The sequence below is a fragment of the Leucopleurus acutus genome, assembly GCF_964270905.1.
Source record: "Leucopleurus acutus genome assembly, chromosome: 13".
Lineage (NCBI taxonomy): Eukaryota > Metazoa > Chordata > Mammalia > Artiodactyla > Delphinidae > Leucopleurus > Leucopleurus acutus.
In genome coordinates, this window is record NC_139155.1 from 1,147,403 (window position 1) to 1,161,446 (window position 14,044).

At 45.2% G+C, this 14,044-nt stretch overlaps 1 protein-coding gene across 3 annotated transcripts; it reads left to right on the forward strand.

Annotated features, from left to right (window-relative positions):
* Nucleotides 1–1,595: 1,595 nt before the first annotated feature.
* On the forward strand, nucleotides 1,596–14,044 carry TXNL4A (thioredoxin like 4A). 3 transcript variants are annotated; one of them, XM_082853576.1, is made up of 4 exons: nucleotides 1,596–1,620; nucleotides 1,917–2,085; nucleotides 9,587–9,690; nucleotides 13,642–14,044. In XM_082853576.1, the coding sequence occupies exons 2-4, from the start codon at nucleotides 1,933–1,935 to the stop codon at nucleotides 13,811–13,813; spliced, it is 429 nt and encodes a 142-aa protein (XP_082709702.1). In that variant the 5' UTR covers nucleotides 1,596–1,620; nucleotides 1,917–1,932; the 3' UTR covers nucleotides 13,814–14,044. The 3 variants fall into 3 exon arrangements, with proteins under 3 accessions (XP_082709702.1, XP_082709703.1, XP_082709704.1); XM_082853577.1 differs by lacking the exon at nucleotides 1,596–1,620 and adding an exon at nucleotides 1,635–1,805; XM_082853578.1 differs by lacking the exons at nucleotides 1,596–1,620; nucleotides 1,917–2,085 and adding an exon at nucleotides 4,569–4,618.

Sequence of the window (14,044 nt, forward strand, 5' to 3'; positions counted from 1 at the left end):
TCTATCCAGAATATATGAAGAACTCTTCCAACTCAATAATAAAAAGACAACTAATCCATTTTTAAGTGGCCAAAGGAGATGAATAGACATTTCTCCAAATTGCCAATAAGTACATTAAAAGATGCTCTATATCTCTAGCCATTAGGAAAATGCAAGTCAAAACCATAATAAGACATCACTTCACAACTACCAGGATATCATTGTAAAAAAACAAAAACAAAAACACACAAATAAGAGTAGACAAAGATGTGGAGAAATCCAACCCCACCACATTGCTGTTGGAAATGTAAAATGGTATAGCCGCTTTTAAATACAGTGTGGCAATTTCTCAAACCAGTAAACATCACATGATTCAACCACGCCACCTGCATACCCAAGAGAAATGAAGACTTAAAATCCATACAAAAACTCGTACACAAATGTTCATAGCAGCATTTTCCACAACAGCCAAAGAGTGGAAACAACCCTGATGTCAATTAACTGATGGAGAGATAAAATGCAATATATCCAAACAATAGATTAATCAGCAACAAAAAGGAACCAAGTACAGCTGACCCTTCAACCATGACCCTCTGTGAAGTCAGAAATCCACGCATAATTTTCCAGTTGGCCCTTCATATCCGCGGTTCCCCATCTGCAGATTTAACCAATTGCAGATCATGTAGTACACATAGTACATGTATAAGTTCAAACCCCTGTTGCTCAAGCGTCAAGTGTGCTGATGCCTGCTACAGTGTGGGTGAACCTTGAGAGTATTAGGCTAGGTGAACGAAGTCAGTCACAAAAGACTACATACTTATGCTTCCATTTACGTGAAATGTCTAGGATAGATTAGTAGTTGACAAAAGCCAAAGGGATGGGAGGAGTATGGTACTGACTGCTAATGAGTACAGGATTTGGGGTGATGAAAATTTTCCATAATCAGACTGTAGTGTTCCACAACTCTGGGAAAAACCATCTTATTTGAAATGCGGGAATCACTTTATGGTATGTGAATAATACCTCAACAAAGCTTTTTAACAAAAGAAGTATTTGGAGTGGTGATGGCTGTACAAGGATGTCAACGATGCCACTGAACTATGTGGCTAAAATGGTAAATTTTATATAACATATATTTTACCACAATAAAATATGTTTAGAAATACTAATTTAAATAAATTATTTGGGCGCGTGTGAGTCTTACCAGGACTCTTCTGTTAATTACTTGCTTTTGACAAGTAAAGCAACTGTGTTTACGTCTGGAAAGCGTGACCGCCAAAATGATTAATTTGGGGGACTTCGTCTGGGGGTAAACGGGGACGAGCCCTTCCTCAGCGATGCCATCCTCTCCGTCCAGCCCGGGGTCCCGGCGGGCCGGTCCGTCCACCCCGGGCCCCGGTGGCACCGTAGGAACTCAGACTCCGATGGACCAACCGGAGAGGCAGCAGGTCTGGACCAGCCCTATCCAGCCGAACCGCCTCCGAGCCTCTCACCATAAAGACCTCCCAGCCACGCCCGTCACTGCGGCGCCCAGTCGGCCCCCAGGCCCCTGCCCGGGGGCGCGCGCACGCACTCGCCGGCGCGCACGCACTGCGGGCGTGCGTACACGCCCGGAAGGAACGCTGAGCCGCAGGGCCCAGTGTGCGTGCCGGGCCGGGCGCCGGAGCGGGTGGCGAGGGAGGCGTGCGTGCACGACCCCAAGGGTCCCTTCTCCCTGGGTTCTGGGCCGCGGGGCGGAGGCGATCCGTTGGTGGGGTCGGTCGGGGTCTGGGGACGAGGTGGAAGCGGGCCTGGCCTTCCCGGCAGCGCACCGACTGCCCCGCGGGGTGAGGCTCCGTGGGGTGGGGGCCCCGCGGGGTGAGGCTCCGTGGGGTGGGGGCCCCGTGGGTGCGCCGCGCTGGAGCTGGGAGGAGCTGGCCGGTGGTTCCCTCCCGCAGACCCGTCGGCCCCAAGATGTCGTACATGCTCCCGCACCTGCACAATGGCTGGCAAGTGGATCAGGCCATCCTCTCGGAAGAAGACCGCGTGGTCGTCATTCGGTTTGGACACGACTGGGACCCTACTTGTATGAAGATGGACGAGGTTCTGTACAGCATAGCTGAAAAGGTAACGCAGCCCCGCCTCACAACGCGTCCCGCCTTCCGTTTGGTCATTTCATCGTGTTGGATTGCTTTGCCGGTAAGATTTAAAGAAGAACCTAGGGGTAAGACAGGAATAAAGACACAGACGTACTAGAGAATGGACTTGAGGATATGGGGAGGGGGAAGGGTAAGCTGTGACAAAGCGAGAGAGTGGCATGGACATATATACACTACCAAACGTAAAATAGATCGCTAGTGGGAAGCAGCCGCATAGCACAGGGAGATCAGCTCGGTGCTTTGTGACCACCTAGAGCGGTGGGATAGGGAGGGTGAGAGGGAGGGAGACGCAAGAGGGAAGAGATATGGGAACCTATGTATGTGTATAACTGAGTCACTTTGTTATAAAACAGAAACTAACACACCATTGTAAAGCAATTATACTCCAATAAAAAAAAAGAATAAATGTAAAAACTAAAAAAAAAAAAGTGCGGCATGTTCACCGATGAAAGAGAAGCAGTAGGATTCACAAACGGACAGTCTTCCCTTGGGATGTGAGGATGGGCTCCCTGAAATTGGTCAGAATAGCTTATGTTCTTTTCTGGGAGAATTTTCCATAGATTTTCAAATTTTTAAGAAGTTCATGATCTCTCCCCCCTAAAGAAGTTCATAATTCCTATTAACGTACAGGGGTTTTAACTGAGAGGGTGTTTTCAAAAATTGACATCTGTAGTGCCCAGAGCAAAACACATTTGCAGACTGGCAGGAGCTTAGGAGCTTACTTTGAATAGCTTAGTTTAAAAGGATTGTCCTTTTTTTGGTACCATGTTTATTTGTTGCGTTTATAAAGCAGAACATTTATGTTGATAGCATAGTAAATCCCGTTCTTTTTCTTTGGGTCGTTTCTGTACCCCACCGGTGCTCTTTTAAGTGACCCGATTTATAGCTTCGAGTGACTCAGATGCAGGAAACATTGGAGAAAGTAGAGCTATACTTGTTAGAGCTAATTTTCCTAATTCTTAAATGTAGCACACTGGATTGTCTCTGGCCTTTGTTTGCTGACAATAAAGTGCAATTGTAGGGCACTGTTGAATAACCAGGGCTTAATTCTTTTTCTATAATTGTCTCATAGGGATTCTAAGATAACTTTGATTTAGATTTTTGCAGGTGTAGCAATAGGGCAAAAGGATGCTAATAAAATATTTAACTTATTAATATTCCATAATAATTTGAGAGGTTATTCATTTTAATGAAGAGTAAAAGTAAGAAACATTGAAGCCATCTTTTCTTTCACAGGAGTAGGATATGCTAATATGGGCTGAGTTAAAATAACGCCTTTGAGTAAAGTGTAACAGGTGTAAGGATATATTTTGTATTTAGGAAAGGAAAAATGATCTGACCTGCCATCGGTAATTTCCACTGTCTCCTGTTTGGTGGGACAGGCAGAGTTGGGGGAGGTGGCCTTGTGAACATTAGGGACCGTCCTTCTGTGTCTGTCAGCGTAAGTATCGCTTGGGATACCAAAGTGCATCTCAGAGATCCTGATTCTACAGGTCTGCGGCGAGGTCCAGAAACGGCTTTTTAAAGAAGCTCCCCAGGGAATTCTGACATGACTTTCAGAATCCCCTCAACGAGATCAGGGTCAGAGTAGGAGTGCTGTGATTATAGCCGTTCCCCTCTTCTTCCTCTTGGGCGCCTAGACATTGCGGGAGCTTGAGGAGGTGCCTGGGGAACTCAGGAGAGCAGGGTTCTCCCCCGGGGGTCCTCCCAGTCCCGTCAGAGGTCAAGAGTGAGGTGGTGTCGGGGACTCGTGTCTGCATGGCTTAAGCTACAGTAGTCAAGGGCAGAGACTGCAGGCTTCAGTGAAGATGGGCAAAGACACTGTTCAGTAAGCGAACCACTGCTGTGTTGACTCTGAAGTAACTTAGGTGTGTGTTCTGGATTCTGCTTTGCAGGTAGCACCAGGGGATGTCCAGACCCGGTTGCCCCCAGCACGAGGCTAGGATGGCAGAGGCGAGAGGGTTGTTTGCTCTTCGTATCTGAGCAAAACTCAGCAAGATACTCTTAGCTAGGAGGCAGATTTTGTGTCAGCGTAAGTTTTTAGGGAGTTTTACCGGAACTGTTCCTTTCTAATCCCTATATATCAGTCAGAGCGCAAATCGCTGTAGTACTAGCAGACGTGCTCTTTTGCTACAGTTTAACTGGGCTCACTTTGAGTGCTTTTCTTTGGTCTTTTAAGTTCTTCCATTTCTTTTGTCCAAAACTTGGATTTCTATTTTAATAAACTTTCAATACTATATTACAGTATAGTTATTCAGAATGCAAGCTTGAAGTGCATTACAAGACTATTAATGTTTTATTTTCTACTTAGTATAAGGGCAGAATATGAGTTTATAATTCTGGAAGCCCTTTCTGGGGAAGCACAATAGGAATTTTTGAAATTTAAGGTTTTAGTATAAAGAACAATTTAACTGTCTATCTCCCTCTGCAGAAACGGCAGATAATGGGGCATCTTCCTCGTCTTGTTGCGAGCCCTGTTTGGATACCCCAGCTGTGTTAAAGTGAGTAAGAGTCCCAGTGCTGAGGCTGGACTTGACCGCTCTGTCCCTCCTGGAACGGGACTCACCGACTCGCTGCTTGGTAGCTCCAGCCCCGCCGCGTGCTGCGCTCGTTTTGAGCTGTATGGAAAACCTAGAGATATGTTTAAAGATTTGACAGATGCCTGGAGTTTGGTAGAGTGATAACCAAAATAAAGGTTCCTGTTGAGTGGGTTGATTTTACGCACAGCTTCGAAGCGAGACTACTGTGTACTTCTGAGCTGTCTTGCCATTTTGTAGGAACGCACTTCGCCACAGCTCACTGCTTCTAAATCCCATTATATGTAAGAATAAGTGGGATGTTTAATTTTGGTCTGTTTAAAAAGCTCATACAGATAGAGTTTAAAGTATGCAAAACCTCAGTGATGCTATCTCGTAGCCATAAGTGCTAATTAGATTGTACATAAGGTAAATGTATTCATGGAACTACGTAGGAATGACTTCAGGGGGTCATTCTTAAGCATGAGATAAAGTAGGTTGAATCAACAGAAATTTATGCTCAAATGAGGAATGTCATAGGAACCAACAGCCAATCAGGGCAAACAGTAATTTGAGGAAATGAAGTTATCATGCAGTTTTTTGATGGCTTTGAAGTGAACTATCTAAAAATGTAAAAATTGACACTTCAAAAATACATAGTGCCAATTGACAGTCAAGAACATTTTTTCCAGAATCTTAGGTGGGTTCTTAGCTAGTGGAGGAGCTCTGTACAGAAGGGTGGAAGCGTGGCTGGCAGCACCGACGGCCTTCAGCCTTGGTGACTTGCACGAGTTACATTAACCCGGAGGCACCTGGCAGCATGCAGGACCACTGAACTGCATAATCACTGACTTGCTGAAGAAGCAGCCTGCTTGTAAAATGTATGGCAGCAGGGTTGGAAAGGACAGTTACTAGTTTAGACAATCAAAAGGACATATACTAGAAAACAACTTGATAATAGAAGGGAAATTTGTACATCTGGTTCTTGATTTAAAAAAAAAACAACTATTCAACAGCTGCTTAACATTACTGCAAATCTAGTGGGCAAAATATTATTGTAGATACTGTAGACTCCTGCAGGTCAGTTTAAAGTACCATTTAAAAAGGTAAGACCCCTGTGGATAAATGGGCACAGAACTGGAAAAAAAGAGGAAATTCCAACGCTTAAATAAACTTTAAAGAAGCACACGTTAAAATAGTGTACTGTCATTTTTCAGGTGTATCAAAGGTCTAACTCTTAGGGCGTACGTTGAAAGCAGACCTAACACTCAGGCAGAAGTGGAGCAGGTACAGCCCCTGGGAAGCAGCTCGGCATTGGGTGAAGAGCCCTAAGGACAGCCATGCCTTAGGCTCCCTGAGACTGTTGCTGTGATTGATAGCAAAACTGGGAGGAACCGTGATGCCCAGTGAAGGGGGAGCACGCTTATGACCGTAATCTCCAGTGTGTGGCACGTAGGCCCGTCACGGTGATAGGTGGGAAATGGACTCCCGGCGTGGTCCTCACGGCAGCTCCCAAGAGACAGGTGCCACGAAGTAGTTTGTCGGGGCTCAGAAATGGGGCGTTAGGATTTAAAGTGGAGCATCTTCTCCCCTGGATGGGATATTATTTGACCATTAAAAATGATTTCCTAAGAGCTTTATTTAGTAACGTGGGGGGACATTGGTTAATGACATTAGCTGGAGAAAAGCAGAATGTATGCAGTTTTCTCACGAGAACATGTGGGTCTGGGGAAAGGGAAACATTTACTTTTCATTTTAAAGCACTTACATACTATTGATTTTATTTGACTGTCATATACTTTTTTTTTTGGCTGGGCTGCGTGGCTGTGTGATTTTAGTTCCCCAACCAGGGATTGAACTCGGGCCCTGGTGGTGAAAGCACCAAGTCCTAACCACTGGACCGCCAGGGAATTTCCTGACTGTCATGTACTTTTAAATTATATAACTTGTTTTAAAAATACTGGGCTGGAAACAAAGCAGTGATGTTTCCATTCCATTTCTGTGTTTTCAAAATGGACATTTTTTAAATGGAGAAAAGATCATAGACACCTGCTTATTTCAGTTTTATATAAAAAATACACAAGCGTTACGGTTAATTGCAGATTCATTAATGGATGTGGAACATTCAGGAGAAATAGTTCAGCCCTTGTAGAAAGCATCATGATAGAATCCGTGCGACCCCTTTAGGACAAGCTCTTCCAAGGAGAGAAGCTGGGAGGGCCACAGATTAGAGAAAGGCCAGCTGTGCTGTGGGCCTTCTCCTCCCAGAGCTGCAGGGGCTGGAGGACCCGTCAGGGCACCTCCTCTAAGGAAGAAGCGGGACCAGACCATCTCTTAATGCAGGTCTGTTTGAACTCAGGATTAGGTAATTAAGTCCATAATGACAATACTGTATTTCCTGAATTTTGAAATACAGGTTTATTTCTAAAGTTCATTCTTTAATAAATATCGCAGGTGTGGTTCCCGACCTTGTGAGGCGTCACGTTTACCATGATGTGGTTCATGTGGAGGGAAGAGAAAATGAAATCCTGTCGTGTCAGTTGTTTTTTGCTTCTGAATGAGCTTCGGTTTTCTTACTCATCACTGAAGGCAAAAAAAAAATAAGGCCTTTTTAGAAAGTCTCACATAAAAACCAGTGTTTACAGTGTGAAAATTATATGGCATTGAGTTGGGATAGTTGAATGTCCTCACACGTGAACTAGTTGAGATATATTCTAGTAACTTTTAAGAGAATGTGGTTTCTCCGGTCGATTTCTGCTTTAACTTGGGAGAGCTGGAGGTTCTAGGAAGCAGAACCAATTGGCTTCCGTTGGATTGAAAGGTGTCTGGGACTCCTGTTGGATTGTCATCTTATGCTTTAGGAGGCAGATGTGTGTGTGTGTGTTTGTGTTTGGTTATACTGTGATGTTAGTATCTATCTTTTTAATTATAATATCTGTTTTTTATATATATAATATCTGTTTTATTATGTGGGAAGAAATAAAATATGTCTGCTTAGTGAAATTGGATGTGGGCAGAACCTTAAACACCAGCGGGGTAACTTTTGCAGGAAGCAGTTCTGCCAGCGCGTGGCTGGCCTTGTCCAGTCCTCCACCTCGGTGTCCGCTGTGGCCACGTGAGCACGTGGTGCTCAGCTCACTCTCCACCTTCTGCAGGTGTGTTTTCTCCTTTCACCAGGAAAGGGGCATGTGGCTGGGAGAGACACCTGTTCTTCCCCTACCTCAGCACCGAGGTCTGTCCTCAGAAGGAGTGCCCACTAAATGTAAACTTCCTTCCCTCCTTTCTCTGGATGATGGTGGTTTAAATTTCCATGTTAAATACTTCTTCATATTCCCAAGTAAAGGGGAGAGAACAGTGAATTCCTCTGTACCTACTGCAATCACCAATATTTTGTCAGTCTTGTACCGTTTAACCCCTCAAACACTTTTCATGCTGCAGTATTGAAAGCAAATCCCAAATACCGTATTATTTCATCTGTAAATTACAGTTAGGCTTTTAGAGTTAGTTTTATATGAAGAAACGTTGTGCATTTTCTATGAATTTCCGGGGGTTGCTGTAGCAAAGCGCCACAAACCGGGCAGATTAAAACAATAGAAATTTATTACCTCACATCCTGGAGGTCAGAAGTCCGAAATCAAGGTGTCAGCAGGGCCGTGCTCCCTCTGAAACCCTCAAGGGAGAATCCCCTCTTGTTTCTTCCAGCTCCTGGCGTCTTCCGCGATCTGTGGCACTCCATGGCTTATAGGTGTGCGTCACTCCAATCCTCCGTGTTCATGTGGCTTCTCCCTTGGTGGCTTCATGTGGCTTCTCCCTTCTCCTCCTTGATGAGCTCTGCAGGCACCCTTTTTTCCAGATCAGGTCACATTCTGAGTACTGGGGGTCAGGACTTCAGTATATCTTCTTGTGGGGTGAAAGGGCATAATTCAACCCATGATATAAATCGGTATAACTTCCTAAAAGGCGTTGAGACAGTATTTACAAGGAGCCTTTAAAATGTCATGTCTTTTGTTCTAAAGATTCTATTTTAGGTGTTTATCCTTAGGAAATAATGAAGTGTGTATGTGAATTTAAGGGTAATAATGTGCACATGTGAATAATTGATATCAATGAAAATCTGAATTATTTATATTCATGAAAAGTCAAAGAAAATAACAAAAGAATGGTAAAAATAATGGCATAGCCACTTGGTGAACTGTTATGTAGCCATAAAATTTTGGTTTTGTTTTTCTCTTATGTAAAGTGTACGATTCATATAAGAGGATGCTCGTAATTAAAGCAGGATGCAGAATCTTGTAGTGTGATCACTCTATGATCACATTTGTTAAAAGAGTAGAAACATATATACTAGAAGAAATGGGAAAGAATATAGTGAAAGTATATTCTCAGCAGTCAGCTCGGGGTGTTGGGGTTGAAGGTGGTTTTATTTATGGTTTTCTGGGTTTTCCAGATGTTCTCTGATGAGCTTCCAGCTGTGGAAGAAATTAAAGAACCTTAGCTACCTGCAGTGTGATTTGGGGTGTTAGGCCGTTAGTATGTGCAAGTGTCCAGACCTCAGTAAGAGGGGAGTGTGTGGCTGAATCCCAAAGGCCTGTTTTAAAGCAGTTGTTTAATGCGTGTAATTCAGTATTTGTGAAAGTACAAATTGGAAAAGTTCACATAGATTATTACTAGATCAGCGTGAATAATGTATCTGTGGACGTCTTCTGCAGGGTTCTCATAACTTGCTGTTCTGAAAAACATTAAATGAGATGTTAGTGGACGGTTGCTCAGGCCCCTGATCCTCTTGAAGTAATTTCCTACATGGCAGCTCTACTGGGAAAAAATGTTGCAGAGTCAGTTTGAAAATTGTCCTGTTACACAAATTCTTCTGTTTTTGTTTTTGAATGTGCTTTTACAGAATAAAAAGTTGATTTGTTATTTTAGTTTTTTTCCCCCAATCTCCTTTACTTTTAGGTTAAAAATTTCGCAGTTATTTATCTTGTGGATATTACAGAAGTACCTGACTTCAACAAAATGTATGAGTTATACGATCCGTGCACTGTCATGTTTTTCTTCAGGTATGTTCTCTTATCTTAAAGTTGTTGTTTAAATTGAATAGATGGTCTGGAAGTTTAATGAGATCAAGAAATCTTTAGATTCTTTTATTTAGGAGGAAATCAGTTATGCAGTCATATTATAATATAGTTTGTATCACCAGGCAATCAATCTTTTAAATAATTTTCAAAGTAACAATTCCAGTTTTAGCATTTACTCAGTAACAAATTACCGTTTTGAAATAACTGCCCAGGAACCTAGGGGAAGTGTTATTAAATGGAAGACATTCTTACTGAAATTTAAGATACCTTTAAATTTAATCTGTTGATGAAAAATGTCTTTAAAATAACTCACTTTTTAAATGTATCAATGACTCTATTTAGCATCCTTTTGTGATATCCAAGAGGAAAACCTGTACTTAATTACTTTGCTTATAAATACAAAATCGTGTAAAAAATCTTTTATCAGCTGAAAAATTCTATTGTGTACCCTAGTCAGTCAGTCATGGGCTCAAGGAATAGACTTTCCCTAATCACCTTAAATTAATTTGTACCCATGATTGGCAGGCTTTGCATGAAAGGAAAATGCGGAGTTAGGTACACAAGAGTCTGATGCAGATGCAAATACCTTTGATGGTATTTATATAATAAAGTTAAGTAACATCATGAGTGAAAAAAATTCTGTTGTGGAGGTTTAATTTGGAAAGAAATCACCATTTTAAAAAAAAATCACTGTTTTTACTTGTCAAAATTTCGTACTGTTTATTGTTACTACAAAAGTTAGTAAGTAGCAATATAAACATTAGGCCATACTGCAGAAGCGGAGCTCCCTAATGGTCGAGGAAGGTCTGGGTGGAGTGTGCAGGGTGTGTATTCGGTTCCTATTTTCTGTAACAAACTTGGTGGCTGAAAACAACACCATTTATGAGCTCAAGGTCTGTAGGGCAGAGTACAGGCAGGCTCAGTGGGTTCTGCCTCGAGGTCTCACAAGGCCAGAGTCACGGGCTGGGCTGTCATGTAGGCAGTTGGTCAGGGAAGAATCCACTTGGCTCACCGGGGCTGTGGGCTGGATCCATCTCCCGGTGATTGGGAGTCTGAGGTCTGTTTCCGCCGGGGCCGCTGTCTGCCTCTAGAGGCCCGTCTGTCTTCGAAGCCCTGAGCAGCGAGTTGAGTCCTTTTTGTACAGCTGCTCCAGCTTCCTGTTCTGCTTTCAGAGGGCACTTGTGGTTGGATTAGACTCACCCAATAATCCAGGAGAGTCTCCTTATTTTAAAATCAACTGATGAGTAACCTTAGGGACAGCTGCAGAATTCCCTTTGCGGTGCAGTGTAACTGATCAGAGGCATGGTGTCCCATCATAGCACCGTCCCAGGGATTAGGGCGGGAAGTAGCAGGAGTTACTTTAGCATTTTGCCTACTGCAGCCTGCCCTCTGGCTCCCAAAGATTCACATCCCTCCCATGTGCAAAACTGGGTGTGGCTGAGGCTTCCCAGGTGACCCATTAAGCACAGCTGCTGGACACAGCTCCGTATCTGTGGCCCCCTCTCCAGGACGCAGTGTGGGACAGGCACAGGAAGCGATTTGGGTTCACCGTGGGGCGTCAGGGTTCGGAAGGGGGCTCTGATGCGGCACTGGGACCATAGTCCTGGCCCAGTGCCTCCCCCTGGGAGGGTTCTACCCAGTTTTTCCTGCCTTTTTTATGAAGGGCATTTGCAGCTGGTTCATTTTTCAACCTGCTTCCTCCCAGCAGCATTTTGGGGTTGCATCAGCCCCTCTCACTGCAGACAAGCTCTGTCCCTCTTAGCCTGAGCCAGTCACGTTTCTGTCCTGGGCACCGGGGCTGCCCTCTGCCCGATGGCTGCTTCCTGGGGGAAGATCCTGTCCTGTGACTGAACCTTCTGACTTTCAGGTCTTTACTAGGTTTCAGCAGAAGGTGGTGTGGCCTCTGTGTCAACAGCTCAGCAGCCATTTCTGGATTTCAGCATCTTTTGCTACCTGGAGAGGCTGAGAAATCTTTTGGGTTGACGGATCTTACTCCGGTTTGTCTCCCTCCTTTTACTATAAGCAGTACGAACCCAGGCAGCGCCTTCAAGACTTTGCTTCCGTGTCCTCGGCTGGTATCCATGCTCATCACTTTGCAGCGTCACAGACATTCTGCCGCTGTGCAGCAAGGATCCCTTTCCTCCACTCCCCAAAATGCATCCCCACCTCCTTCCAAGCCACGTTTCCACTAACAGGCTGTTTAAGGCAATCTCGGCCTTTTCTGCCGTGCTTCTCACGTTTTCCCAGAGCCCTCCAGGTGGGCCATGGGCACCGCACTGTGTAGGGCCCACCTGGGCGGGGCTGCCCTGACGGGGAAGGAGGTTGCAGAAAGGAGTCGAGTGGCGCTGCGGCCACCGTGTGTTTTGATAGTTTAGGACTGATGCTGCACTTGGAAAAGGGGACAAAACCTACTGTTTCTGTGACCCGGGATTCCATGATTCTAAGACAAGTAGTAACAGTATTTTAATTAATTTATTCACCAAGTATATATACGTATAGAGTCCTGCTGGCTTTTATGTCTAGTGCTGGGACATTAAGTCAGATAAGACAGGCTTCCTCCTATCACAGACCGTCATCTGATGGTGACAGCTGAGTAAATTAGCACAAGGAACCAGGGAGATGCAAGGGGACAGGTGATAAAGGGGTTTCCCAGGCCCAGTTGCAACGTGTGTGCGTGTGCGCGTGTGCAGCCTTCCCTACGCCAACAGGCGATTCTTGGGCACCCTGCGGGAGGGATCTAGAAGTCACCTTCATTAACAAACTCACTGTGACAGAAAGGGTGCTTATGCACCCGTTTCACCTTTATGGCCCTAAAGCGTCTTCAGGAACGGAGGACTAGAGTCCAAATATCCCATCACTCTTATTGCAGGAAATTCCGAAGGTTTTGCAGCTGTGAGCCAGGATCTGTGGGTGAAGACCAAATGCATATGAGAAATATATTCTTCTGAGTGACCAAGTATATATTTTCCCTATAACTCACAGTATTGCAACAGGTGTTTACAGAGGCACAAACACTGAGCGCAGCAGGGTGATGGGGAGTGCCCAAAGGCTGCTGGGTAAGGTTGGCATGAGCCACGTGCATCCCAACGGGCGAGCGCAGGCAGGGGCACAGGGCAGCGCAGGCCGCACGTTTGGGGACCTGCGGGGATGAGGGAGGACGGGCAGGTGAGGGCTGGGGAGTGGCGGGTGCTCAGGGGAGAGCGTGTCGGGGCCCAGATGCCCGGTTTCCTGGGCCAGTGTGTGGACTTGGAAGGTTCCTGGAAGTGAGTGTTTGCAGCAAGAGAGAAGCATCAGGTCTGCCTTTTGGAAGCTCGCCCTGGCTGAAAGGAGGCCATGCTGTGACCTCAGGATGGATGGGGCACGCACCATGGAACAGCAGCCGGGGGCCAGACGCACAACCTTGCAGAAACGGGAAGCTAAATTGATAAAAGTCAGTGCAGCTGGTACAAGAAGCGTTAATGTCTTTCTTTTATGGAGTGCCCGTATAAATTCATTTCAGAAAGAAGCGTCTTGAAAGGTCAGTCTACGAAGAATTATAGAAATGCAAAATATCATTTATTTCACAGTTAGTATGGCTTTCAATAAAATTTACACCAAGTGCTCACAAGAACACCGTGACAAACGCACACATTGCCTTTTTCAGGTAAATTAGTGCAGCCCTCTGGAAAACAGTTTGTCTTTCCAGGTGACTGAAGCTGTGTCCTTTGGCCTTGATTGCCCTGTAGGTTTTTTGTCTTAGGGAGTGCAGAGCACGCGGAAGGAGCTGTGTGTTTCTTTAAGCAGCATTTAGGTGGTTTCCAGCCTGCTAAACAGTGGCGGACCCGCTTGATTGTGTGTGTCCTCGTTCGCAGTGGGAGATACAGGTAGGTTTTCCATGGGATTCTGCTTCAGAAGCATTTTCACGAGCACGGACCCCCTCTTGCCCACCTACAGGAACAAGCACATCATGATCGACCTGGGCACTGGCAACAACAACAAGATCAACTGGGCCATGGAAGACAAGCAGGAGATGATTGACATCATCGAGACGGTGTACCGGGGGGCCCGGAAGGGCCGCGGCCTGGTCGTGTCCCCGAAGGACTACTCCACCAAGTACAGATACTGAGCCCCCGTCCAGTCCTGGTGCATGCAGTGCCGTGGGGTCGTTCTCACGCGGAAACATTTTCAACTATTTAAAGCCTGTGAGAAAGCGTTTGGGAAAGTACACAGAGCTCAAGGAGCTGGAGGGTTCTGCAGTGAGGGTGGCATTGCCTCAACTTTCAGTCTGCCTGGTCCTTGTATTTTTGTATCAGCAAATATCTGTAAATATCTAGCTGAAATAAATAAAATACATGGC